Source organism: Podarcis pityusensis (assembly GCF_964106645.2).
Source record: "Podarcis pityusensis genome assembly, chromosome: 17".
NCBI lineage: Eukaryota > Metazoa > Chordata > Lepidosauria > Squamata > Lacertidae > Podarcis > Podarcis pityusensis.
Genome location: NC_138042.1, coordinates 26083684 through 26110988, shown reverse-complemented (window position 1 = coordinate 26110988; position 27305 = coordinate 26083684). Strand labels below are relative to the sequence as shown.

General features: G+C 44.1%; 1 protein-coding gene across 1 annotated transcript in view; it reads right to left on the bottom strand.

Annotated features, from left to right (window-relative positions):
* Positions 1–27305, bottom strand: part of LOC308466276 (guanine nucleotide exchange factor C9orf72 homolog) — a 115052-nt gene that overhangs the window by 35716 nt on the left and 52031 nt on the right. Inside the window, exon 2 of the mRNA XM_080987036.1 lies at positions 12780–12849. Coding sequence (XP_080843162.1) covers positions 12780–12849 — 70 coding nt within the window. The remainder of the gene's footprint in view (positions 1–12779; positions 12850–27305) is intronic.

Below are 27305 nucleotides of genomic sequence, written 5' to 3'. Positions count from 1 at the left end.
AGAACCCGGAGCCCGGACCAGGGAACACCCCAGGCCACAACGCACACGTAGGCCGCCGGCATACCTTGAGGACTATGAATGCGACCTCCCGGGCAGGACTGGAACTTAGAGGGGAGGGGTGTTATGTACTGAGTTGAATAGGATCCAAACTGTAGCAGTCTGATTGGTCCTAGAACAATAGGATCCAAAAGGCAGCAGTCTGATTGGTCCTAGAACAATAGGATTCAGAATGCAGCAGTCTGATTGGTCCTAGAACAATGCAGCAGTATGATTGGTTGGCAGGAACCACCCAATCCTGCTCCAGATAGAAGTGAATCCACAACCTGATTGGCTTACAGTAGAATTCCAGAATTAGCCAATCATGTGCAGCCCATTGTGTAAATAATGTATATAAAGCAGATACTGTGAGGGGACATTTATTCATTCCTCCTCACCACTATGAGCTGAATAAAGAGCATGAAATCACTTTGCGACTCTGAGTATATTTCAGGTCCCTTTACCTTGAAGCTCTTGGATAACAGACCGTGGCTCTGTCGCTCTGGTATCACATTCCCTCATCCTTACCCTTTTGCTCGGAACATTCTTTTGCTAAATTCTGCAGAGTAAAGTTTTCAGCATTCCATTAGGTTACATGTAAGTGTTACCATAAAGCACCAATGCTGCAGCAAGCAAAGGCTCTAGCAGCTCAGCCAGCTGCTTGTGGCTGGAAAGCCAGACAGGATGTTTGTGACTGTTGCCATGGGAACAAAGGGGCAGTCCATTCTGTACTGAGCACCGGATGTTAGCTCAGTGTGTGTGTGTCATATGACCCGTACTGGATGTACTTGGGAGGAGTTTCTTTCTTGCTGTTGTTGAGTGCAGACATGATTCTATGTACTGATGTAAGAGGCAGAAATAAATGATGTAAATAGTTTTCTGTCTGCTTCTTTCCCCTCCCTGGGGACACCAAAGGGGAGAGAGGAAGAACGGTGTGTTCCTCTCATACATCTGAGAAGAATCGCCGGACCTCGCCTGCTTATCAGCAGAGGTTGGGAGACGCGGGGAGGTCGACAGGAATATCTGCCGGTGCCTACGCTGTGGCACATTCCTCTGACCCAGGCAGAATTCCAACAGTGGCAGCCTTCGGATGGTTGCGATTCATCGGACATCTGCATGAGAGGCTGGTGGATTGTCCTCCTCTGCTCCAAGGAGGAAGAGAAAAGCGTCTGAGAAATGCCAGAGGCTCAACAGACAGCTGGTGGAAAGAAGAGGTGCTTTCCAGAGCAACAAAGTTCAAGGTATGCTGCATTTCGGGCTAAAAGTGTGAACGCAGGAAGATTAATTCCCTGGTTCACGGAGCTGCGTTTCAAAGAAAACAAGAGCTCCGGGAGGAAGAGGCCTGCAGCTTGAAGGCTGAAGCCTGCATTCCACGAATTTTTGTGGTAGATAAGATGTCTTATTGAAATGCATTGTTGCTAGGTAACGGAAAGTTACTGGCAAAGGGGCTGGACTCTGAGTGTGAGCCTGGGAAAGCGAAACAAAACCAGAGAATGTTTTGGCTACAAGGTTTACGAGCTCTTGGAAGGGACTTTTCAATAGCAGCCTGAGTTTAGCTGCCAGGTGCAAAAAGCACAAACAACTTGCAGTTTTGCTGCGTGAGAAAGGAAAAAACAACTGTTGGATTTTACAGTTTGTTTGACACAGTGAGCTGGAGGCTTGGCTTCAAGATGGATGCCAAGAAAGGGTGAGGTTTGCCTTGCCCACCTCCCTTGACCAATGACAATTATTCATCTTGGTCTGTAAAGATGAAGGCCCTGCTGCAGAATCAGAGGCTTTTTGATGTAATTGAAAACCCCATCCCTGCAGCACCAACCAGAGGTTGGGAGTCACAGAATGTAAGGGCCAGGACTGCTATAATTCTGTGTGTCTCAGATGATCAATTGGTGCATGTTCAGCATTTAGAAAATGCGAAAGAGGTATGGGACACGCTGCGTACAACGCATCAGAGAGATGCTGGTTCTTCAGCGTTGCTGTATTTTGAGAAATTGACCAATCTGAGACTTGCGCCTGATGGAGATGTTCAAGCGCACCTGACAGAAATGAGGTTTCTGCGTCAACAGATGGTGGAACGCAATTTCCGTCTTCAGGAGGAAGTGTTTTGCTTCATGATGATAAACAGCCTTAGCCGCACCTATAAGGTTGTTGCCAGTCAGCTTGGTTCCCTACCGGCCGCGCAGCTGACCGCGGAGAGAGTTTGTGCTGTGGTCCTGAATGAACACGACAGACTTGCTGCACTGGAAGAAAAAGACAGGGGGAGGGAAGAACAGAGTTCTAATTCCCCCACAGCCGACGCTACTGGAGAGCATGGAGTAGCATTGAGTGCTGTCCGATGCTACAATTGTGGACAGACTGGGCATCTACAGCGAAACTGTAAGAAGCCGCGCCAGTCAAGAGGAGCAAAGAGCAGCTCTACGAAGCCTCAGGCGTCAGGCAAAAGCCGTACCAAGTGCCAGGTGAAACCTGCAAAGGCTATGATGGCGAAAGGAACCACGCCAGATGTTGGGAACGCATTCATAATCGACACGGGCTGTACAAAACATTTGTGCCCGCACAGAGGACTGTTTTCGACGTTGAAGAAGCAAAGCTTCACTGTGAAACAGGCCAACGGTCAGGAGGTGGAAGCGACTGGAATTGGGACTGTGTATCTTGAGAGTCTGAACTTGACTATAAGCAATGTTTACCTGGTTCCAGAACTGAGATTTAATCTGCTGAGCGTGTCGCAGATTGCAAAGAAAGGACTGAAACTGTCCTATGATGCTAAAAGCTGCAAGATCTACAAAGATGGAGAACTGTTTCTTACTGCCAAAGAGAAAGATGGACTGTATTTGTTGACTTTTGATCAAAGTGATTACATGAAATGTAATTCTTCTGATTCTAACGAAATCTCTCTTGCAGGAGTGACCAGTGTGAGCACCAAGACCAAGAAGGTCGACAGAGCATTTCAGCGGGTGTATGCTGATGTGATTGGTCCTCTAGAACCATCTAGAGGCGGTGCACGATTTTACCTTGTGTGTGTGGATTGTTTCACTAATTATTCTTGGGTTTATATGATGGAGAAACCGCAAGAAACTTTAGAAAAGTTTCAGGAGTTTTGTGACAAGGTTAAAAGTATGCATGATGCTAACATTGATTGTCTTTTCACAGATGAGAAGCAAATTTTTCTGTTACAGAAGTTTCAGAAGTTCCTGGATGGAAAAGGGATAGACCACAAAGTAGCAGTCTCGCAAGAAGCGTGGAACAGGGGGGTCTGTGTAAAAGTGAACAAAGAATTGCAAAAGGGGATGAATGCGCAATTGCTGAGTTCACATTTGTCACATGAATATTGGGCCGAATCGCTAGCGTCCTATCTTCATGTGTGGTTGAGAAAGGTCTCAACAGAGTTGGGATGTTCTCCTTTTGAGAAGCTGTTCAATAGAAAACCTTCTGTTGCCTATTTCAAGGTTTTCGGGTCTCATGTGAGAACAGAAGCTCCAGGTGGAGTAAAGAATGCCAGAGGCATTTTTGTGGGTTATGAAAAGGGTCTCTACAGAGTAATTTTGTCTGAATCTGGTCAGGTGATTCTCACAAAGTTTCTAGAGAGTGCTCCTGAACAGGAGAGGTTGATTGTTCACGCATTTCCCACAGAGGATTCTGATGATGATGATGATGATGATGAGTTTGATCTTATTGAGTTCAGTAGTACTGATGATGACAGCGATAGCTCAGACAGCTCAGTTGTCACAGTCATTGAGAGGAAATCTCACATAATGACTAGACCCTCAGAAGAGGAGGATGAACCATTGATTAAGCTTAGTACTGGTTCTCCAGAGAGTTCAGAGGCTGAACCAGAAAGCAGAGAAGAGCAGCAACTTTTACGTAGGTCTGAGAGAGCAACGAAGGGTGTACCACCCAAGAAGTATTCAAAGGAGTTTGCTAACCTTGCATATGTTGCTATTGTAAACGACCAAGGACAGATTGAAGCTGTGTCTGAGTCAGAGACAAAGGCACAACAGAGAGTTGTTAACCGAGATAATGCGAAGTCACACAACCAGAGAGGTACATTGGTTAAACCAGTGGCGGGTAGTTCCAAGGGTGGAACTGAAACAACAGGGGAATGTTATAAATATAACAACTGTTTGTTTTCTTCTCTGGATGACGCTTTGCTCGCAGCACACATTGATACTTTAGGGGGAGTATGTTACCATAAAGCACCAATGCTGCAGCAAGCAAAGGCTCTAGCAGCTCAGCCAGCTGCTTGTGGCTGGAAAGCCAGACAGGATGTTTGTGACTGTTGCCATGGGAACAAAGGGGCAGTCCATTCTGTACTGAGCACCGGATGTTAGCTCAGTGTGTGTGTGTCATATGACCCGTACTGGATGTACTTGGGAGGAGTTTCTTTCTTGCTGTTGTTGAGTGCAGACATGATTCTCTGTACTGATGTAAGAGGCAGAAATAAATGATGTAAATAGTTTTCTGTCTGCTTCTTTCCCCTCCCTGGGGACACCAAAGGGGAGAGAGGAAGAACGGTGTGTTCCTCTCATACATCTGAGAAGAATCGCCGGACCTCGCCTGCTTATCAGCAGAGGTTGGGAGACGCGGGGAGGTCGACAGGAATATCTGCCGGTGCCTACGCTGTGGCACATTCCTCTGACCCAGGCAGAATTCCAACAGTAAGCAGCCATTTAAAAAAAAAAAAGTTTCAACAGGCAGTCTGCAGGGAAATCCCTTTTATGTAGAAATGTTCACAGCTGCTGTCATGGAAACATGACTTTCTTCCAAGGACCAAGAAGAAAGAAATGCATTTAACAACTCGGTCCCTAATGGAATGATGCACTCTGGGTTGCATATGGAGTGCCAAGCTAACCATGAATTTTCATGTCCACACCAATGAGCCCATAGCTCTTTGCAGTGAATAAAGTCACTAGGTAGATAGATAGACAGACAGACACATAGATAGATGATAGATAGATAGATGGCTAGCACAGCAGATAATCAAATATCTCTGCATGAAGAGTAAATGCAATTTTAATTAAGCATAGGCTGAAAATAGTTATAACACCTTAAGGCTGCAATCCTCTACCTATACCTAGTTGTTGGCATCTATCTATCTCGGGAGACAATGGAGGAGTGCACCTTTGGGGGTGAAGTCAAACTGCAGGAAGTTTGCAGGGCCTACTGTGGCTGTGATATGGGAGAGACATGTTTTGTTGCAGCTGAGGCAGATGAAGCTCTCCTCTTGCAGTGTTGGGAACAAGGATCCGTGCCACAAGACATTCACGACTCCAACATTCTTGACCACAAGAACAAAGGCAACCACCTTGGCTGTAACAACTACTGTGGGATCTCACTTCTGAGTACTGTGGGGAAGGCCTTCGTTCAGCAGATTACCTGAAGGTCTTAGGGGAAAGCCCACTTAAATCGTAATGGGCATTAATTTATTCATTTCAAAATCTAGTAAGTTAGTCCTGGTGCATTTGGGAGCCACCCTACTCACTCTGCTGAGTGGGCCCTGGACTTTTGCACAAAATACCTGCTCTGATTTAACACTGTCATGAAATCAATGGGCCTTTAAAGCCCCATGTGGTCTCTTTCACTTTGTATAAATACTCAGAATCACAGAGTTAACCTTTTTGTACTGAAAACCAGTTGCTCTTGGGCTGTGCTTTAAACCCAATCAGTATTTGTATTTTGTTTCTTGCAGATTGCTTCACAGATAATCACAGCACATACTTACCATACAAATTTATATTGGTTCTGTACCACTCATGGCATTCCCCTGGGAATGCTGCTTTGGTGAAGGTGCAAATAATACTGTTGGAAAAAAACAGACAAATATTTCCCATGCAAGAAGGAATGTGTATTTAAGTCTGTGTTGTAGACAATAGATCAGCACGGGCAACAGTATCTGCTCCTATCCTCTCAGTAATGGAATGAAGGGAAGGTTGTGAGAGTTGATCAATGTCTCAGTGGGATGTGAGATGCTTGGAATAGATTCATTTTCATCAGCAAACTTAAGCAGATCTGAAAAGCTCTTATATCAAAGCCTGCTAGGCAACAAAGCAAAAGGAATCAAGAGGCTAATAAGAGGCATCAAAGTGGCAGTCTAGCAACACCTGCTTTTGTTTCATGAGTTTGGTTCTGGGGAAAACACATGCCACCTCTGAGTTACAAGTATATGTGCAGATTACTACATATAAAGCTGTTGTGAGTACTGTGCCAAGGGAAAAAAGCACAGCTCTGGACATGTCAAACCTGCCTGAGGTAGGAATATTGAATTTCAGCAACAACATGCTTCCTTTATGTACCTTAAGCCTGACGAGAGCTTGAACTGTGTCAGGTGATCAGTGGCTTTATGCTGGAGGGTTAAAAACTTAGCAGTTTGCTGAGAGTTAGAAAACAGCTGTATCTTATCTATGCACCACAGCCTTTTCCCCCAGAAGCTTCTGTGCAACTCTAGAAAGCCAGATGTAAAGTGCCCAGCCAAATGTGCCTTAATAATAATAATAATAATAATAATAATAATTTTTTATTTATATCCCGCCCTCCCCAGCCGTAGCTGGGCTCAGGGCAGCTAACAACAATAAAACAACATTCTAAAATCATTTCATTATAAAATTAATTAAGCGGACTTGTTAAGGATAATGATTTCATTTACTGAAATGGGCTGTTACTGGAATAACAGTCACAACAGAATGGGATGCCTCTCTCATGTCACTCGCAGTCAGCCAGTCACATGAGAGCTACTGCCAGAGGGGGGGGGAAACACTATGTTAACACAGTAAAACATTCTCGTGTAATTTTAACATTATATTCAATCCTCAAATCCTAATGTCATTGTTTATTTTTCTTTTTCATGCAAAAAGTCCACGAGAGGATTCTAATAAACACCGTGGCCTAACTCAGTATAAAAGGGACGCGGGTGGCGCTGTGGGTTAAACCACTGAGCCTGGGGCTTGCCGATCAGAAGGTCGGCAGTTTGAATCCCCGCAACAGGGTGAGCTCCCGTTGCTCTGTCCCAGTTCCTGCCAACCTAGCAGTTCGAAAGCACATCAAAGTGCAAGTAGATAAATAGGTACCGCTCCGGCGGGAAGGTAAACGGTGTTTCCGTGTGCTGCTCTGGTTTGCCAGAAGCGGCTTAGTCATGCTGGCCACATGACCCAGAAGCTGTACGCCGGCTCCCTCGGCCAATAAAGCGAGATAAGCGCCGCAACCCCAGAGTTGGTCATGACTGGACCTAATGGTCAGGGGTCCCTTTACGTTTACCTTTAACTCAGTATAAAGAAGTTTCTTACATTCTTATGATACTGTGGCATCGTTGCGTAATCACCACAGTTTTCTCAGCTTGCTGGTTTGCACTGCCTGTGAAATTTACTTCCAGCCTTTGGACTCTGCCTGGAAAAGTGAAGATAGCTGTGCTGGCTTTGTTGTTTCAAAGTGTTTGCTGTCATGTTCACAACTTGAACTGTCCTGTACAATATGTTTCCTTTTCTACCATGTCTCTCTTAGTCCTTCAATCTCCCAAACAGCATAGAGGGAAGCAAAGAGCAGGCTGGTGAGATCACAACACTCCATTTTTGCAGCTGTGTGCAGACAACCACAACAGAAAGCTAGTTGTTCAGCTGGTCGCTCTAATGAAAACAGCACAAGCAGTGCTTTGAATATAGAAGTTTAATATTTTGTTCATACTTTGTAAGACAAGTTCATCACCAGCATTTAGGTAATACCCCAATCTCAGAGCAGCGCAAGATTGCAGGAGTTTCAGGCACACACCCAGGGATCGTGTTTCCTTTTGGAAATGAGGCACAGTGGGAGCTGGTGTCTTTAGGATATATAGATTATTCTTCTTTGGCGATCACTCGTAGCTGAGTAAGATTGTCTTCCATAAACATGGTTTTAACAATGAGTCCGTAAGTGACTGTGGAGGCCAATTCTGGACCCACACAGCCTTCCACAGTGGGGGCATTAGTTTCAAGGTGGGAGTTGATCATGGTGTGGATTTGCCAAGCGTACCTTCCTCTTAGCATGTTTCTCCCTTGCGTCCTGAGTTCGAGTGTCTTCAAAGCCCATGACACCTTTGGTAAAGGCTGTTCTCCAACTGGAACGCTCGCAGGCAAGTGTTTCCCAATTGTTGGTGTTTATACTACATTTTTTTAGATTTCCCTTGAAACAGTCTTTGAACCTCTTTTGTTGACCACTAGCATTACGCTTTCCATTTTTAAGTTCGGAATAGAGTAGTTGCTTTGGAAGACAATAATCAGGCATCCGCACAACATGACCAGTCCAACGAAGTTGATGTTGAAGAATCATTGCTTCGACACTAGTGATCTTTGCTTAACCCAGTACACTGGTATTAGTTCGCCTGTCTTCCCAAGTGATGTGTAAAATTTTCTGGAGACACTGTTGATGGAATCTTTCGGGGAGTTGGAGGTGGCGTTTATAAGTGGTTCATGTTTCACAAGCATACAGTACGGTTGACAGTACAATAGTTTTGTAAACAAATATAGATTACAGTGGCACCTCAGGTTAAGAACTTAATTCGTTCTGGAGGTCTGTTCTTAACCTGAAACTGTTCTTAACCTGAGGTACCACTTTAGCTAATGGGGCCTCCCACTGCTGCCGCGCCACCGCCGCCCGATTTCTGTTCTCATCCTGAAGCAAAGTTCTTAACCCGAGGTACTATTTCTGGGTTAGCGGAGTCAGTAACCTGAAGCGCCTGTAACCTGAAGCATCTGCAACCCGAGGTAAAGGTAAAGGGACTCCTGACCATTGGGTCTAGTCGTGGACAACTCTGGGGTTGTGGCGCTCATTTCGCTTTATTGGCTGAGGGAGCTGGCGTACAGCTTCCAGGTCATGTGGGTAGCATGACTAAGCCGCTTCTGGCAAACCAGAGCAGTGCATGGAAACGCCATTTACCTTCCTGCTGGAGCGGTACCTATTTATCTACTTGCACTTTGACATGCTTTTGAACTCCTAGGTTGGCAGGAGCAGGGACCGAGAAATGGGAGCTCACCCTGCCGCGGGGATTCGAACCGCTGACCTTCTGATCGGCAAGTCCTAGGCTCTGTGGTTTAACCCACAGCACCACCTGCGTCCCGTAACCCGAGGTACCACTGTATTAATACATATATGAAACCTGAACCTACGATGGAGGGCTTCACAGCATCAACACCCCAAAAGGGTCTTGCTTCTCCTGTAGCTGCAGCCTCAGACTAGCCTAGACACAGATATTTACTTTGGGCCAGATTGGATGGTATTCCCGTTCTGTTCTGGCCCACTGTGTGGATGGGGTGGGGGCAAATGCACCTGCCACCAATTGCTCATCCTACATATCTGCATCTGCTGACCCCATTCACACGGAGGCAACACATGAGAACACAATCTGTGAATGAAGTGAGCATAGTGCTATGGCACTCGCGTCCTGCTTGCGAGTTTCCCATAGACATCTGGTTGGCCTCTGAGAGAATAGATTGTTAGACTATATGGACCCTTCGCCTGATCCAGCAGGCACCTCTTAATGATCCAACTATAAGAATACACTTTATATTAATGGTTTGATAGCTTATGATGTTAGTTTCTGTTCTTATCACTGTGCAGCTGCTGGGAGTCACAGGACTCTGTTTACATTCCACAGAGTCCAGAGACTATTGGAAGTCTCACGGGAGGGGAGACAGGATGTGACATTACTGGTTTCCTGTTTCCTTTGTTCCTTTGTTCCTTTGTTCAGTTGTTCTCTGCTTTCATAGAGAGAGGATGTCTTTTCTGTTCTGCGTAGTTTAGAAATAAAACTCTTTAAAATGTAGCCATAAATCTCATCACTTCCGCATGCTGTTTTGATGCTCTGCTGGGAGGACATGCCTTGTAGCCTCATCAAAGGCTCGAGATCGGTAAACATGTCGGGAGGTGATTCTGAAGGCTAGGGAAGAAAATGAGCTTTATCAGCTTGGCCAAGCAGAGATCCCGATATACTTTGCGGCACTGAAAGGCCAAAAGTTGATAGAATCATAGAAATGTACAGTTGGAAGGGACCTCAGGGGCCATCTGGGGTCCAACCCCATACAATGCAGGCATCTTTTACCCAACGTGGACCTCGAACCCACAACCCTGAGGTTAAGTCTCATGCTCTACCAAAACGTAATTTGTCTTAAACTACAAAGTATTGAGATGAAATTAGAAGTACAAACAGCGAAGGCCTTGTTCATATTTGTGACCTGCTTATACATACATATACCTTGTCTCAGCTGAAGTATGAACCCAGGTGCTTTGAAGCACACTAGGTTCAGTAATACAAAAACCAGCAGGGACCAAATTGCTTTGTGGATTGAAAATCAATTAGGTAATTCTACAGGAGTAACTATATATAGACGAAATTATGGGATATAAGATTCCCGCTGATCTTCTATGAATTCTTTCGAACGACCTACATTCTGAAGACACCAATCTAGAAATGATTAACTTCTTGATGGCAGCTAAGATTACAACTGCATTACATGGAGAAAAAAATTATGTCACCATTATCTGTTGGGTTCAGTCTACTATTGGATGTGAACATTGTGTCTAACCTAAGAGATATGCATTTGAAAATTGCTTTGAGGAAAGTTGGTCCACATTTCTTAGGCTCTGCATAAATTCCAGGATGACATCAGAACCCATAATTAAAATACATAGTAAACCAACTACATTAAAACATCCATAATTAAAATATACAATGAACAAGCCAATTCAAATAGTTTAACAGCTAAAACAACAATCAAAGCAGAAAATCAGTTTGGGCACACAGAGAAAAAGGAAGAGAGGAAATAAGCACAATGGAGACTGCAGGATGTATGGTCTGTTTACACAGATATATAACCTGCAGCTATGGTGGAGGGGTTCATAGCATTAACACACCAAGGGGGTCTTGCTTCTCCCATAGCCACAGCCTTGGATTCAAGCAAAAATCAGCCCTGGCTGTCTGACCCTTAGCTTGCTGCTTTGTCTTCTCTCTTCCATCACATGAAACACTGCCCTTTTGTCTTCCTAACTAAGACAGTTGGAGGAGGGAGGCAAACCCATTTGCCTTCTGGCTCAAAGTCACTCCCTTTGTTTTCTTAACGACCCATCTTTAGCTGGCTGCTACAAGGCTGGCCTGGCTATTCCAGCAATTGAATGCATGCTGGACCCAGGAATTAGAAGGGGGCCCAGGCATATAGCCTAGTCCCCCTCACAGAAAGCCTCTTAACAATATATATGCTCTTTTATGCTCAGAGTGCTGTGGTGACTGCCATCACTGAGCTGCATATCATTAATAAACTCAAATATTGCAGAAATATCTTGCATCATCAGTGCTCTCTCCTCCAAGAAAACCAAACTCAAGGAAGTGCTACCTTAGTATATAAAAAGCAGAGATATCACCTTGCCAACAAAGGTCTGTGTAGTTAAAACTATGGTTTTCCCAGTAGTGATATGGAAGTGAGAGCTGGACCATAAAGAAGGCTGATCGCTGAAAGAATTGATGCTTTTGAATTATGGTGCTGGAGGAGACACTTGAGAGTCCCATGGACTGCAAGAAGATCAAACCTATCCATTCTGAAGGAAATCAGCCCTGAGTGCCCCCTGGAAGGACAGATCCTGAAGTTGAGGCTCCAATACTTTGGCCACCTCATGAGAAGAGAAGACTCCCTGGAAAAGACCCTGATGTTGGGAAAGATTGAGGGCACAAGGAGAAGGGGATGACAGAGGACGAGATGGTTGGATAGTGTTCTCGAAGCTACCAGCATGAGTTTGACCAAACTGCGGGAGGCAGTGGAAGACAGGAGTGCCTGGTGTGCTCTGGTCCATGGGGTCACGAAGAGTCGGACACGACTAAATGACTAAACAACAACAACAAAGAATATGTTATTGTTTGGGAGAAGTGGGGCGCATTGAGTATGAATGTGCATTTATGGCAAATTGCCTTCTGTGAACATGTGTACCCATGGCCAGTGGTGTAGCGTGGAGGAGGGGGCGCACAGGGACGGTTGCCCGGGGTGCAAAATTACTAGAGGTGCAATATTTCAATGCCTGGTGCTGCCTCAGTACATCTGTGCACTTCCATTGAAAATGGCTTCTCCATGCGAACCAGGAAGTTACCTCTCCAGACAACTAACGGATCTTATTTTCTTCTCTCTGCGGCTGCAATTTCCTGGGTGATGCAGATGCTGTTAGGCAGCTGAATGCGCATGCATACTCCATCTGTTTCCCTCCCTCCCACTCTGCCTCCACGTGGCCCTGGGCACTGGCAACCCACGCTACGCCACTGTCTTTGGGCAAATTGTTTTCAAGGTTTTGAGCTCTGTTGTCTGTGAAGCCTTACATCACAACAGTGTTTCTATAACCGCAAAGTGTAACCTCCTGAACCAGTTACTGGAAACAGACATGACTTCATTAGTTAGTACATGGATATGCTTTCATCATTAAACATAAAACATAAAATGCAACTCTCCTTATCTCCCACATTAGTTACAGTTGTAAGAATAAATTAAGCCTGTTTGAGGATGCAACATTATAATCATCCTCCCTAATTGGTTTTGGTGGCTTCAACACGGTCTGCCATTCTTTTTCCACCAGCAGTAAATAGTTCTCTATTGAGCAGTGTAGACCACTTGTTACTTATTTCCTAAGTGAATTACGGTCTGGTCTGCAGCACTGTAAATAGCTCAGCAAAATTATATTTATTGGCTGCAGTCTAGTTTGAATGTCTGTACATTCTTTTAACAATATTATATTTAAAAATGTTGAAATACCTGGAACTGGTCATTTTGCTTGCCGCGGAGCTTCTTGTGTTGTTCCTGGAAGGCCAAATAGATTGTGTTCCTGTTTTAGCAAAACACTTAACAGAGATTAAATGAAACAAATGATCTCTGTAGATCATGCTGTTTTAGCAAATTTATTTTTTATTTAAAGTATCTGATTTCTGCTGCAAACACAAGGTATCCCACCATGCTAATCTAGAATACGCCCCCCTCAAATACCCATATAGAATCTCTCTGCAAAATACAGGGTGATATTCAACATTAGTCATTGATTAATCCAATGATTTCATTCTGTTTATTTTAGTTATCCCATATCACAGTATAATGCACCCAGCTGATCTCATCAGCCAGGCATTATGTTATTGCTGAAACACCCTCTCGGATTGGAAAGACTGTAAAAACTAAAGGCCATCTATTTAACCCAACATGTTCTGGAAGGTTGTTTCATAGTTTGGGGGTAGTCCTGGCTGTTACAGAATTCTCTTCATGTAATTAAGATTTTTATGAACAGAGTTCTACTGTAAGCCAGGGGTGGGAAACCTGTGCTCTCTAGAGATGTTAATATACGACTCCCCTGATCACTGACTATGCTTGTTGGGGCTGATGGGAGTTGGCTTCCAACAACATTTGCTTCCCATCCCTGCTGTAGGCAGTCAATACAATGCTTGATAATAATTCATTCTCAGGAATGGTAAGGATAACCTGCAGTGATGTGAACTTCATGACATCAGAGCTGGGGCCATCATTACAGTGGTACCTCTGGTTAAGAACTTAATTCATTCTGGAGATCCGTTCTTAACCTGAAACTATTCTTAACCTGAGGTACCACTTTAGCTAATGGGGCCTCCTGCGGCTGCCGCACCGCCAGCGCATGATTTTTGTTCTCATCCTGAAGCAAAGTTCTTAACCCAAGGTACTATTTCTGGGTTAGCAGAGTCTGTAACCTGAAGTGTCTGTAACCTGAAGCGTCTGTAACCCGAGGTACCACTGTATTTTTATTCTATCACATTTCAAACGCCTGTAAAAACATCAAAGCAGCATACAAACTCAACAGTTTAAAACAGAAGGTCTAAAAAGGATGGGCAGAAAAAAAGAACTTTGCCTAGTACCAGAAGGCAGCCAGAGTTGGAACAAGGCAAACCTCCCTAGAAAGGACTGTCCAAAGACAGGGCAGCTGCACTGAAATGACCCTCTCTCAGATCACAGAGCTACAGTTCCAAGCACCCTTAGCAATCTACAACTCCTAAGATTCATTGGGGGGAAAGCCATGACTGTTAAAGCGGTAGAAAAGTGCTTTAAATGTTAGGTCTCAGTGAACAAAGCAAGCATGCATAGATCAGGGACTATAGCAGGCTTCTAGAACTTTCTAGAAGACAAGGATAGTGGTTCCTGGACAAAACACTGTTTCTCTGTGAGATGGGAAAGTAAGAGCCATGCTGTTGACATAGCAAACCCACAGGAATCCATAAAATGAAGGGGAATAAAGTTTGCAGTACTCAGGTATTTGGAGTGCAGAGAATAGGATCTTCCAGGTGAGTTACAGGTGGATATTTCCAGCGATACACAAGATTACAGTGCTTGTGGAGACTTGCTAGTCACTGGGACATGTAGGAAGTCTGTAATTATAGATACAATACTGTACACAACATACTGTATCATTTATAATGTGCAACTTTAAAACTTAATGCTTCCCTCCTTTACATAGAAAAGAAATCAGTATATTTGATGATTGATTGTCATGATTCAGTTTTCGGTACAGGCGTTTAACAAGTTTCTATTAAATCTAGATTTCCTTTGAAACCAGGTTACGGTATTTCTTAAACGATTCTTTCAAATCTGTTTTTTTGAAAACCAATAACTTCATTTCTAGCCATCCCAGATAGCACCTCGAACACTTTCAGTCCATTATAGCTTGATTAATCACGTTGCTTCTTTTCAGGCAGCAATTCTGTTCCCATTCATTACTCCCCTCTCCTTTTTTTTTGATGCTCATTACTTTAGTATTTGCTTTCTGCAGAAATGAAACGGGCTTCTACTCCACTCAGGTCACTTAATTACAGCAAGCACACTCACCCCCCCAAGAAGGTGAACTTTTTGCTGAATCGTGGAATTATGATCAGCTCGAAATGACTCTCAAGCACAGCCCATTATAAAACATGCTCTCAGACCTCTCTTGCTTTCTTGAATGCCAGCACATCTTTGATCATTGTTGTTGTTGTTGTTGTTTAGTTGTTTAGTCATGTCTGACTCTTCGTGACCCCATGGACCAGAGCATGCCAGGCACTCCTGTCTTCCACTGCCTCCTGCAGTTTAGTCAAACTCATGCTGGTAGCTTCGAGAACACTGTCCAACCATCTCGTCCTCTGTCATCCCCTTCTCCTTGTGTCCTCAATCTATCCCAACATCAGGGTCTTTTCCAGGGAGTCTTCTCTTCTCATGAGGTGGCCAAAGTATTGGAGCTTCAGCTTCACAATCTGTCCTTCCAGTGAGCACTCAGGGCTGATTTCCTTAAGAATGGATGCGTTTGATCTTCTTGCAGTCCATGGGACTCTCAAGAGTCTCCTCCAGCACCATAATTCAAAAGCATCAATTTTTCGGCGACCAGCCTTCTTTATGGTCCAGCTCTCACTTCCATTCATCACTACTGGGAAAACCATAGCTTTGATAATAGCTTCTGTCTATTAATTGTTCAAGTTTAAGAGCTCTCCTGGCACTCCTGCATATTTAAAAAATAAATAAAAAACCAACACTCTTTTATACCAGGAGTGAGAAAAGCTTATCAACCTGAGGGCCACATTCCCTTGTGGGGGACTTTCTGGGGGCCAGAGGCAGAAGTGAGTAGTAGAGCAATAGATTACAATTGGTACATTACCATTGTGCAGTAAGCTGCATTGGATCCATGCAAAAGCAGGTACACTGCCACCGAGCTCTTATATATTTATTTATTGCCTTTTTATTTCACCTTTCCTCTAAGGAGCTCCTTTTATCTTCACAACAACCCTGTGAGTTAGGTTAGGCTGAGAGTGAGTGACTGGCCCAAGGTCACTCAGTGATCTGCATAGCTCAGTGGAGATCTGGAACCTGGTTTCCCAGGTCCTAGTAATAATAATAATAATTTTATTATTTATACCAGGGGTCAGCAAACTTTTTCAGCAGGGAGCCAGTCCACTGTCCCTCAGACCTTGTGGGGAGCTGGACTATATTTTTTTGGGCAGAAATGAACGAATTCCTAAGCCTCACAAATAACCCAGAGATGCATTTTAAATAAAAGGACACATTCTACTCATGTAAAAAACACACTGATTCCTGGACCATCCGCAGGCCGGATTTAGAAGGTGATTGGGCTGGATCTGGCCCCCGGGCCTTAGTTTGCCTACCCATGATTTATACCCTATCCATCTGGCTGGGTTTCCCCAGCCACTCTGGGTGGTTCCCAACACATATAGAAACATAATATAACATCAAACATTAAAAGACTCCCAATACAGGGCTGCCTTCAGATATTTTCTAAAAGTCAGATAATTGTTCATTTCCTTGACATCTGATGGGAGGGCGTTCCACAGGGAGGGAGCCACTGCTGAGAAGGCCCTCTGCCTGGTTCCCTGTAACTTCACTTCTCGCAGTGAGGGAACTGCCAGAAGGCCCCCGGAGTCTCGGAGCTGGACCTCAGTGTCCAGGCTGAATGTTGGGGGTGTAGGCTTTTACAGGGCTGAGGCCTTTAGGGATTTAAAGGTCAGCACCAACACTTTGAATTGTGCTCAGAAACAAACTGTGCTTGGAATTGTAAAAGGTAAAGGGACCCCTGAATGTTAGGTCCAGTCGCGGACGACTCTTGGATTGCAGCGCTCATCTTGCTTTACTGGTTGGAGGAACTGGTGTTTGCCCACAGACAGCTTCCGGGTCATGTGGCCAGCATGACTAAGCCACTTCTGGCGAACCAGAGCAGCACACGGAAATGCCATTTACCTTCCCGCCGGAGTGGTACCTATTTATCTACTTGCACTTGACATACTTTCGAACTGCTAGGTTGGCAGGAGCAGGGGCCGAGCAACGAGAGCTCACCCCATCACAAGGATTCGAACCGCCGACCTTCTGATTGGCAAGCCCTAGGCTCTGTGGTTTAGACCACAGCGCCACCCGCGTCCCTTGCTTGGAATTGTGCTTGGTTCTAAATCAGCAGCAGGATGAACTATTCTAATATAAATAAATACAGCATACAATGGAGAAAAACATCAATATGCAAAAGAGCCAGAAGGCATGTGAGAATAAGGATGTAAGAGATAGCAAAACAATACTGAAAGGAGTGTCCCTATTTTTGTATGTGAAATGTTGGAGGTCATGAATGCATTATGTTGAGTGTTCGCATCTCTCTTGGCTTCTAGTCAAGAGATCAAAAGCTGTTCTTTCGAAGGGGCTAGACTCCTACTCAAAGTCATGGAGGGCTCCAGTGATCCATAAATAACTCACAATGAAATGCAGACTCTCCTGCTTGTTGCATTGAAGGCACAGACACCACAGATGATATTATAGAACAATACTGTACATATAAAGGGCTTGCTTAAGTGAACAGCTCAAAACTCCTAGCTAGAAATAAAGGAAAAAAGAAAATTAAAGCTTAGCACCACAGAGCAATTAGCAAAGGTGTTAAGTCAACTTGCTAGGCAATCTGTGATATCAGACATGCAATCAACATGGGAGACAATAAAAAAGACACTGTAATTAATGATTAAGTGGCACTGCAGGGATATAAAGCACAGGAGGTTCCTGAATAATTGAATTTGAGAGAGGTCTGATCTTTTCACAACAGTGTGTTTTCTGAAATCCGTTTGTTCTTAGATATATATAATTGTTTTTTGATCCAGAAAGCTTTTTATTGGTGTGAGAAATTTATTTCTGCCCCAAAGCTCTCCTTTGTTAATGGTATTTTGAAGGAAAACTTTATGTAGGCCTCTGAAGCCACAGTCTCAAGATCATACCCAACCACACAATTTTAGATTAATCTGGAAGGGGTCCTATACCTTGAATATGCAGTCAAACCTCCACCTCTTCATCAGGCGGTATGTGTCTAAAATACTGTGGGAATGTAGAATTTCATATCAGGTAGCTTTTTGAGAATCTCAGTATAAGAATCTCAGTTTAAAAAAGGAAAACAAAATACAATCACCCAGGTTTCTAGCCATGATTTCTGGAAAAATATGCTTGAATTTGGGCAGGTAACACCTACTGTAATCTCAAAAGCCAAGACGATTGAAATAGATTTGCAGTGGCTGAGAGTGGGGAGTCAATACTCTGCTTTGTTCTTTGCTCCTCCCCATAACTAGCAGAACAAGAATGTTGCAGAATAGGAATGATTTTGAAAACGCACTTGATTTTCCTAACATGATGGCAAAATGCAATTTTTTTTGGCACAGAAATCAGGTGGCAAATTTGGAGAAGGGGAAAATGGGGAGAAAGAGCTTCCATTTTGTGCCTGTTGTAGTCAGCGGCGGAGCAAGCCGATTGGGTGCCTGGGGCGGCACCTGTGCCCTGCGCAGGTGGGGCAACCCGTGGGGCAGGGCAAGCTGGGGCAGGACACTCCATGGGGCCTCTGAGAAGTCTGTCTGTCTCCTCCCACTTAGCCACCCTACAGCTGGTGGAGAGGTGGCGGGTGGACTGTTTGGGGCAGCGTGGAGCCTGCAGGCGACCAAGCCACCGGATCGCTCCCAGGAGAGACGTGTGGCTCAGGCGCGCTGCAGGCCCTGCAGTGAGTGCCGCCTGGCATTTTGTCACCCCCCTCAGTGGTGACACCCGAGGTAGACCGCCGCCACCGCACCTCCCTTCCTCTGCCCCTGGTTGTACTGAACCAAACTGGACCCATGTAAGTTTCCCAAATCCGTAGGTTCTGCTAGGAGTCAGTCTGACAGGGCGAAGGCAGGACACGAGGCAGGAAACCAGGCAAGGAGAGGTACAGGATCTCAGGCAGGATCTAGCATACAGCAATGTTGCTCCCACAACCTGGGGCAGGGTCCGACAGCCTTTTATCTTTGTCAGAGTAACGGCCGGTCCTGATCCCCCCAGTGACTCACCTCCCTGTCTCGCCCGAAGGCGAGCACTTGTCCTGTGAGTACTCAGGTCTCTCCTTCTCTCAGACCTTCGTCTCTGCAGCTCGGGAGACGTTGGTGGGTTACTAAACCCAGAGGCCACCTCAGCCTCTCCTGACCCAACTGGTAGAGGAGCAGCTGTAAGTGATGGCCCAGCTGAAGGCAACAAGGTAATCCCCGCATCTGGAGCCAGGGCAGGCTCAGGCCCCTGACTCGGCCCAGCTGGTGTTTGTTGCAGAGGAACCTGTGCAGACTGGGACTCTTCAGGATCAGGCCCCAGACTTGGTTCAGATGATGCCTGAGGGAAAGGATCCGGTGCAGACTGAGACTCCTCTGTTTCCGAGCCCGAGCCCGAGTCCCAGGCCATCACACAGTGGAGGGTCAAAGTCTTCCCTTATGAAGACTATGATTGAAGATGGTGAAGGGTCCCAGGGGCTGGCAGCTGCAATGGAACTGCTGTATCTGAAGTCTGTTCCACCTACAAAGCGGAACCATACTGCTGGAGAATCCTACCTTAATGCCTCCTCTGGTTCTGCCTTGACAAAAGCTGTTCTCTCCCTCTCCACCTTGTCCTATAAAAATGCACCGAGGCTCTGGCAACCCTCGTTTAGATCTCTTGTTAATTCTGCTTTGTTTTCCCAGCACAGTATTTCATTATTTGTTTCATACTGCATTTTAGTATTCTTGAGAGAAAAGCAATGACAAACCTAGACAGCATCTTTAAAAGCAGAGACATCACCTTGCCAACAAAGGTCCATATAGTTAAAGCTATGGTTTTCCCTGTAGTGATGTATGGAAGTGAGAGCTGGACCATAAAAAAGGCTGATCGCCGAAGAATTGATGCTTTTGAATTATGGTGCTGGAGGAGACTCTTGAGAGCCCCATGGAAGATCAAACCTATCCATTCTTAAGGAAATCAGCCCTGAGTGCTCACTGGAAGGATAGATCCTGAAGCTGAGGCTCCAATACTTTGGCCACCTCATGAGAAGAGAAGACTCCCTGGAAAAGACCCTGATGTTGGGAAAGATGGAGGGCACAAGGAGAAGGGGACGACAGAGGACGAGATGGTTGGATAGTGTTCTTGAAGCTACCAGCATGAGTTTGACCAAACTGCGGGAAGCAGTGGAAGACAGGAGTGCCTGGCGTGCTCTGGTCCATGGGGTCACAAAGAGTCGGACACGACTAAACGACTAAACAACAACAAGCATTTTAGTATATGCTTGTGTGCGTGCTTTGTGAGCTACCCAGAGATGTTACGTGGTGTCTATACCCGTCCATTAAGTAAAAGAAAACAAACAAACAATTCCTTATGAATTTGAAGAGGAATTCATTTGGCCCAAATCCTTGCCTTTTCACGTTTACCAAAAAGAGGAGCCCTGTAAATCTTGAAAGATTTTGCACACCCCCTCAACAGCTAAAGGTGGCCTGCAAGAAGATAGTCAACCTCCCTGGGGTTTTTTGTGTGTCTCTCTGTAGTGGAAATGCATATATTTTCCCAAAGCACATCTCTTTCTTCCCCACTGTCACCTTTTCCCTGAGAGGAAGTCAAATGCACAGCCTATTAGACAAGATGGAAAGGCAGGCTTTTTCAGAGATAACAAGGAAGCAATAATAGCTTTGCAGCCCCAACAAGTATTAAGAAGCGGGTGCTATCTGTGATATACTTTTTTCCCTTTTACTTTTCACAGTAAAAGGGAGAGGGCGGAAGGGGAATATTTGAACTCCACATAAAAAGAAAGTTGTCTGTTTAGAAACTAAGAAGGGACAAGATCCTTGTACAGATATTTGAAGTACCACAGGTTAAAAAACAAATCTAGTTGGAATTCTATGCACATATTCATGGTGGGTCACAGAATCCATTCTACAAGGAACTCTGTAAAAGCTTTTGTAAGTGAAATGAAGTGATTCAGCTCCTCCTGGTTGCCAGTGAGTGTCTTCCCTCTACATAGGCTTCAGAGTGAGGCCTGAAAGCATTGCCCTCACTCTGATCGCTTCATGACAATGCCATGAGATGATGTCATGAAGCCAAAGCGGAGTAAGGGCAATGCTTCTTGCCCTCATTTTGAATACTTGCAATTTAATAGTACAGTGGTACCTCAGGTTACATACGCTTCAGGTTACAGACTTCGCTAACCCAGAAATAGTGCTTCAGGTTAAGAACTTTGCTTCAGGATAAGAACAGAAATCGTGCTCCGGTGTGGTACCTCAGGTTAAGAACAGTTTCAGGTTAAGTACGGACCTCCGGAATGAATTAAGTACTTAACCCGAGGTACCACTGTAGTAGTAGTAATAGTAGTAATGGCACCACTGGGAGTGTGATCACTACCCTTGACTGGACCACAAGTGGCAAACAAAACCAGGTGGGTTTGTGGTGGCTGTTTAGCCCCAAATTGAAACATCCCCCCCCCCCACTCCAGACCAAAGAACTTTAGCCTCAAATTTATTTATATAGTTCAGATTCATTGCAGGATGCATGCGTACAGCTACTCTGTAGTAAAGACCTGTGCTAAAACCTGGGATTAAATGTCGGTTTAAGTGTCACCTACCCGTGCAAAAGTTAAAAGATGTAGGCATTAACCGAGGGCAGAGTTAGGTCATGCATATGAGGCTGAGCACCATCAATCTGAATGTACAGAGGTGGCATTTAGAAAGTGCGAGTTGTATTTATTCCTTCTGGACCAGGGAGTTTAGATACATGGGAAAATTAAATGCTTATGCTGAGCCAGGGCACCATTCTACTGCTAAAACTTGTTTGGCATTTTAAGACTGTTTTGAGTCACCTTCCTGCACTTTGAATTTGGTGAGCCAGCTCCGGCGGATTTCGAGACCATTGGCACCTGCCTCACCAAGTGTCCAATGTAATAAGAGCAGACAGACCTGACTTTCCGCAGGCCCCTGTGTAATTGGCAGGTCGCCAAGCGTCACCCCATGCAGAATCTCTCTGGAGGCTTGCATAAACGAAATTCACTACCTTTTAAAGAGGACACGTTGTCGATGGAGCTTTCCGTGCAGACAAAGACAGATCGCTCCGCCAAAGCCATATGGATGGAGCGCAAGTGTATTCTGATGGAACGGGAAATGATGATTTGTTTCCATTATCTGTCAACATTATTATACCCAAGGAGTGGTTTATGGCCTGAAATCGCCCCTCTATTTGCAAGTGTATGCAGCGCATCAGCAGACTGCCTATATTGCTTAGGCTGGGCCTGTAGCTGAACTCTAATGATGCCTGTTAGAAGTGCTATTACTGCATTACTTTGGGTCAGCATTGCTGATTTCATGCAACCTGTTATAAATATTATTACAGGTCAGAATTAATGGCATTGTTGTCTCTCTTCTGACTTTCATCCTGCCTGGTGCTAAGGTACTCTTCCAGTTGCCTAGACAACAGAAGGATAATGTCACTGAACTATTGCTTGTATATTTGAGGAACCTGTAGAAATTCTGCTCCCTCCCCCCCTTTAATTTGCCTACAACTAGTTGTAGAGGTGAGCATATTGTGCAAAAAGCAAAAAAATGAAAATCCAAATTGCAAATGCAAATATAAGCTTCATTGTGGTGGTGAAAAGGATTGCTGGGAGTGTAGGCATAAGGGGGAGGGCTGTGTATTATGGTCATAGCTGTCAACTTTTCCCTTTTCTTGTGAGGAATCCTATTTGGAATAAGGGAATTTCCCTTAAAAAAAGGGAAAAGTTGACAGCTATGATTATGTTACACCAATAAAGAACTGCCTTATTGCACAAGCTCCTCAGAATCACATTGGAAGCAGCAGCAGGGGCAAGCAAGGCACTCACGGGGACCCCGTCCTGTGGGATTTAACCGCCTGAGGCAGCAGTTTCAGTCTACCTCATGGGGAAGTGCCTCTGACTGGCATTTCACCAGTCAGTAATCCCACCACCAAATAATCCCAGAGACTATTCCCACATCCTTAGGAAGCAGCAGCAGGGCTCTCGAGGCTGCTGGCATAGTTCTGGGCAAAGGTGGCTGTTGAACTTTTCTCCTTTGAGAGGTTTACTGCCAGATACTTTCTCAGTACAGATAACAAGTAACTAAGGCTACGTCCACACAAAGACTGCCTGGCAGGATAATTATGTTGTGAATTTCAGATGAAGGGTGGTATACAATTTTAAATCATTAAATATACCTGAAGGAGCATCTCCACCCCCAGCGTGCTGCCCGAACACTGAGGTCCAGCACCGAGGGCCTTCTGGCGGTTCCCTCACTGCGAAAAGTGAGGTTACAGGGAACCAGGCAAGAGGGCCTTCTCGGTAGTGGTGCCCGCCCTGTGGAACGCCCTCCCCCCAGATGTCAAGGAAGTAAACAACTACCAGACTTTTAGAAGACAGCCCTGTTTAGGGAAGTTTTTAATGTTTGGTGCTTTATTGTGTTTTTAATCTGTTGGGAGCCGCCCAGAGTGGCTGGGGAAACCCAACAGGAAGGGTGGGGTGTAAATAATAAATCATCATCATCATCATCATCATCATCACTGCCACCGTCATCCCTGGCTTCCCAGCCAATAAGCCTGCAGTGCAGTACTGCAGTACTGCAGTGCAGTAAAAAGTTATGCAATTTCACACAGGAAAAAATTCACCCATCTTTCGCTGGGACCCAGAAAGGAAAACAATTATTGGACTAGAATCAGTGCTGTCCAAGGCTGGACAAAAAGAAGTCTTTACAAGCTAGTACATGGCACAGATTGCCCTCAACACCCAAGCCTTTGCCTCCTGCCTTCCTGTTATCACCTTGAAGTCACTCAAGTATAGTCTGTGCACATTTGTTCTAATACCGCGTATCACAATGGCCTGGAGAGGAACATTTTACTGCAGAGGACATTGTGTGCTTGCTATTAGCAGCCAACTCTCTTTTCGCACATAGCCTCGCTTTCCCAGACCTTTGAAGAAACCCCAAACAGCCAGCCAAAATGATTTTACGCAGCCATCTATAATGAACAATTATTTCCTCCAATTACCTATTCAGTGTTTTCCATTCCAACCACTCCAGTAGATGGAAATTAACAAATAGGTAGCACTTTGAAACCTATTTACACTGTATGCTCACACAGCTAAAATCCCATTTGCAAAAAAGCAAAGCTGAGAGCCAAAAGAGGACAGACGAGAAAATTCCGTAAGACCACATCAGTGACAGAAAGAAAAGCCAAAGTTTGTTTTGACATCGCTGGATGACAGAATAGTTTAGACTATTGAACTGTATCACATTCCCATGACTGATTTGCACTTGATAATTATGAATTGCTTTAGATGCTCCTTTATGTTAGACAAGTAATACAGAAAAGAAATGTGCATTTGTCTGTTTAAACCACCAAGTTTTATCAGTTCATGATGAAAATAGAAGAAAATTAAGGCCTTTTCAAGAGCAACCGGTGATGAAAATGAAAAGAAAATTCAGTTCCTTTGCAATCTGACACCAGTAGCTGTCCCCTGGTAATTATCTGAGTCAGATGTTCCTCTGAGCATCTTCTGAGGGAGTCAATCAAGAAAAGACACATGACCAAATTTCTCTCTTTCTGGACTTCCAGCTGCTCTTAAATGGTGAAATGTGACTCTCTTGTTTAAATAGCCCATTGGGCTGCCTAGAATGGAGTGACTGCTTCTGCAGTCAAAATAAAAAAATCCTTCCAGTAGCACCTTTAAGACCAACTAAGTTAGTTCTTGGTATGAGCTTTCGTGTGCAAGCACACTTCTTCAGATACAGTGAAACAGAAGTTGCCAGATCCTTCTATATAGTGAGAAGGTGGGGAGGGGTATTACTCAGAAGGGTGGTGGGAATGGGAGATAGCTGAGATGAGCCTGCTGACGACTCTTAACGACTGTAATAGGTCTTACAGGAAAAGGCAAGGGGTGAGAAGGTGAGAAATGGCTTAGTCATGTATAATGGGATAAGAATCCAATGTCTTTGTTCAAGCCAGGTGTCTCCATGGTTTTAAGTTTGGTAATGAGTTGCAATTCAGCAGCTTCTCTTTCCAGTCTATTTCTGAAATTCCTTTGTAGTAAAACAGCTACTTTGAGATCTTGTATAGAATGTCCTGGGAGATTGAAGTGTTCTCCTACTGGTTTCTCTGTTTTGTGATTCTTGATGTCAGATTTATGTCCATTTATTCTTTGGCGTAAGGTTTGGCCTGTTTGTCCAATATAGAGAGCTGAAGGACACTGTTGGCATTTGATGCCATACACAATGTTAGATGATGAGCAATTGAATAGTCCCGAGATGGTATGTGTGATGTTGTTGGGGCCAGTAATGGTGTTGTCCGGGTGTATGTGGCAGCAAAGTTGGCATCTGGGTTTATTGCAGGCTCTGGTGCCAGTGTCCGTGTTAAGTCTGGTTGTAGTATTATTGTGGGTTAGGAGTTGTTTAAGATTGGGTGGCTGTCTGTAGGCAATGAAAGGTCTTCCTCCCAGAGCTTGAGAAAGAGAACTGTCATTGTCCAGGAGAGGTTGTAGATCTCTGATGATGCGTTGTACTGTGTCCATCTATATTTTTTTTTTTTTTAAAGCAATTTATTAGGTTTTACAATAAAAATAAACATAGTAAGCAATATAACATTGATCTTAACATATTTTCACATTTTCTTTGGACTTCCTCACATCTCCCGCTCCCACTTTCATCGTTGTAACGTTTTGTCAGCAATTTATCATCTTATTTAAATTCTTATATCCCTTCTATATTTCATAATCTTATAATTCTCAGAAGGAGCTAAATTTCACAGTCTTACTTATTTTCTTAAAAACTTCTAAATTTAGTGGTGCTCAGTTATTTTGATCTAGCATCTTATTTAGCATTCACTCAAATTACAATACTTTTGTAAATAGTTCTTAAATTTCTTCCAGTCCTCCTCAATCCTCTCTTCTCCCAGGTCACGGATTCTGCCGGTCATTTCAGCCAGTTCCATGTAGTCTATCAGTTGTATCTGCCATTCTTCCAGTGTGGGTAGATCTTGAGTTTTCCAATGTTTTGCGAGAAGTATCCTTGCTGCTGTTGTTGCATACATAAAAAATGTCTGGTCCTTCTTTGCCACCCCTTGGCCGACAATACCCAAAAGGAAAGCCTCTGGTTTCTTAGTGAAGGTATATTTGAATACCTTTTTCAGTTCATTATAAATCATTTCCCAGAACGCCTTCACTTTAGGGCAAGTCCACCAGAGGTGAAAGAACGTTCCCTCACACTCTTTGCATTTCCAACACTTATTATCAGACAGGTGGTAAATTTTGGCAAGTTTGACTGGGGTCATATACCATCTATAAATCATTTTCATTACATTTTCTTTCAGAGCGTTACATGCAGTAAATTTCAATCCATTACTCCACAACCTCTCCCAGTCCTCAAACATGATATTATGCCCAATGTCCTGTGCCCACCTTATCATAGCCGATTTAACCGTTTCGTCTTGTGTATTCCATTTCAACAGCAAGTTATACATCCTTGAAAGTACCTTAATCTTTGGTTCTAACAATTCTGTTTCTAATTTCGATTTCTCCACCTGGAACCCTAGTTTCTTATCATTTTTAAAAACTTCTTTAATCTGAGCGTAATGTAACCAATCTCGCACTTTGTCTTTCATTTTCTCCAAACTCTGCAATTTCCAATTGTCTCCATCCTTTTCTAGTATTTCCCAATATTTTGGCCATTTAGCCTCCATATTGGGTCTTTTTCGGGCCTTGGCTTCCAAAGGTGAAAGCCACCTTGGTGTTTTATTTTCCAGCAAGTCTTTATATTTTGTCCAGACATTAAACAATGATTTTCTGACAATATGGTTCTTAAAGGCCTTGTTTGCTTTAACCTTGTCATACCATAAATATGCATGCCATCCAAAGGCATTGTTAAACCCTTCCAAATCTAACACATCAGTGTCCTCAAGAAGTAGCCAGTCTTTTAGCCAGCAGAACGCTGCGGCTTCATAATACAACTTTAAGTCTGGCAGGGCAAAGCCCCCTCTTTGTTTTGCATCGGTTAATATCTTAAACTTAATTCTGGGCTTTTTGCCCTGCCAGACAAACTTAGAAATGTCTCTCTGCCACTTCTGAAAGCACTCCGTTTTGTCCAAAACCTGAAGTGTTTGAAATAAAAACAACATCCTTGGCAATACATTCATCTTGATAGCAGCAATTCGGCCTAACAAAGAAAGTTTCAATTTTGACCAACTATCTAAGTCTCTCTTAATTTCTGTCCAGCATTTTTCATAATTGTCCTTAAATAGACTTAGATTTTTTGCTGTTATGTTTACCCCTAGGTATTTTACTTTTTTAACCACATTAAGTTCCGTCTCATTCTGAAACCGTTCTGACTCTGTATCAGTCAAATTTTTCCCCAAAACCTTAGTTTTCTGTTTATTTAGTTTAAATCCAGCCACCCGACCAAAGTCATTAATCAGTTGTAATACTCTTTTCGTACTGGGCTCTGGCTTCTGCAAGGTCAAAACCAG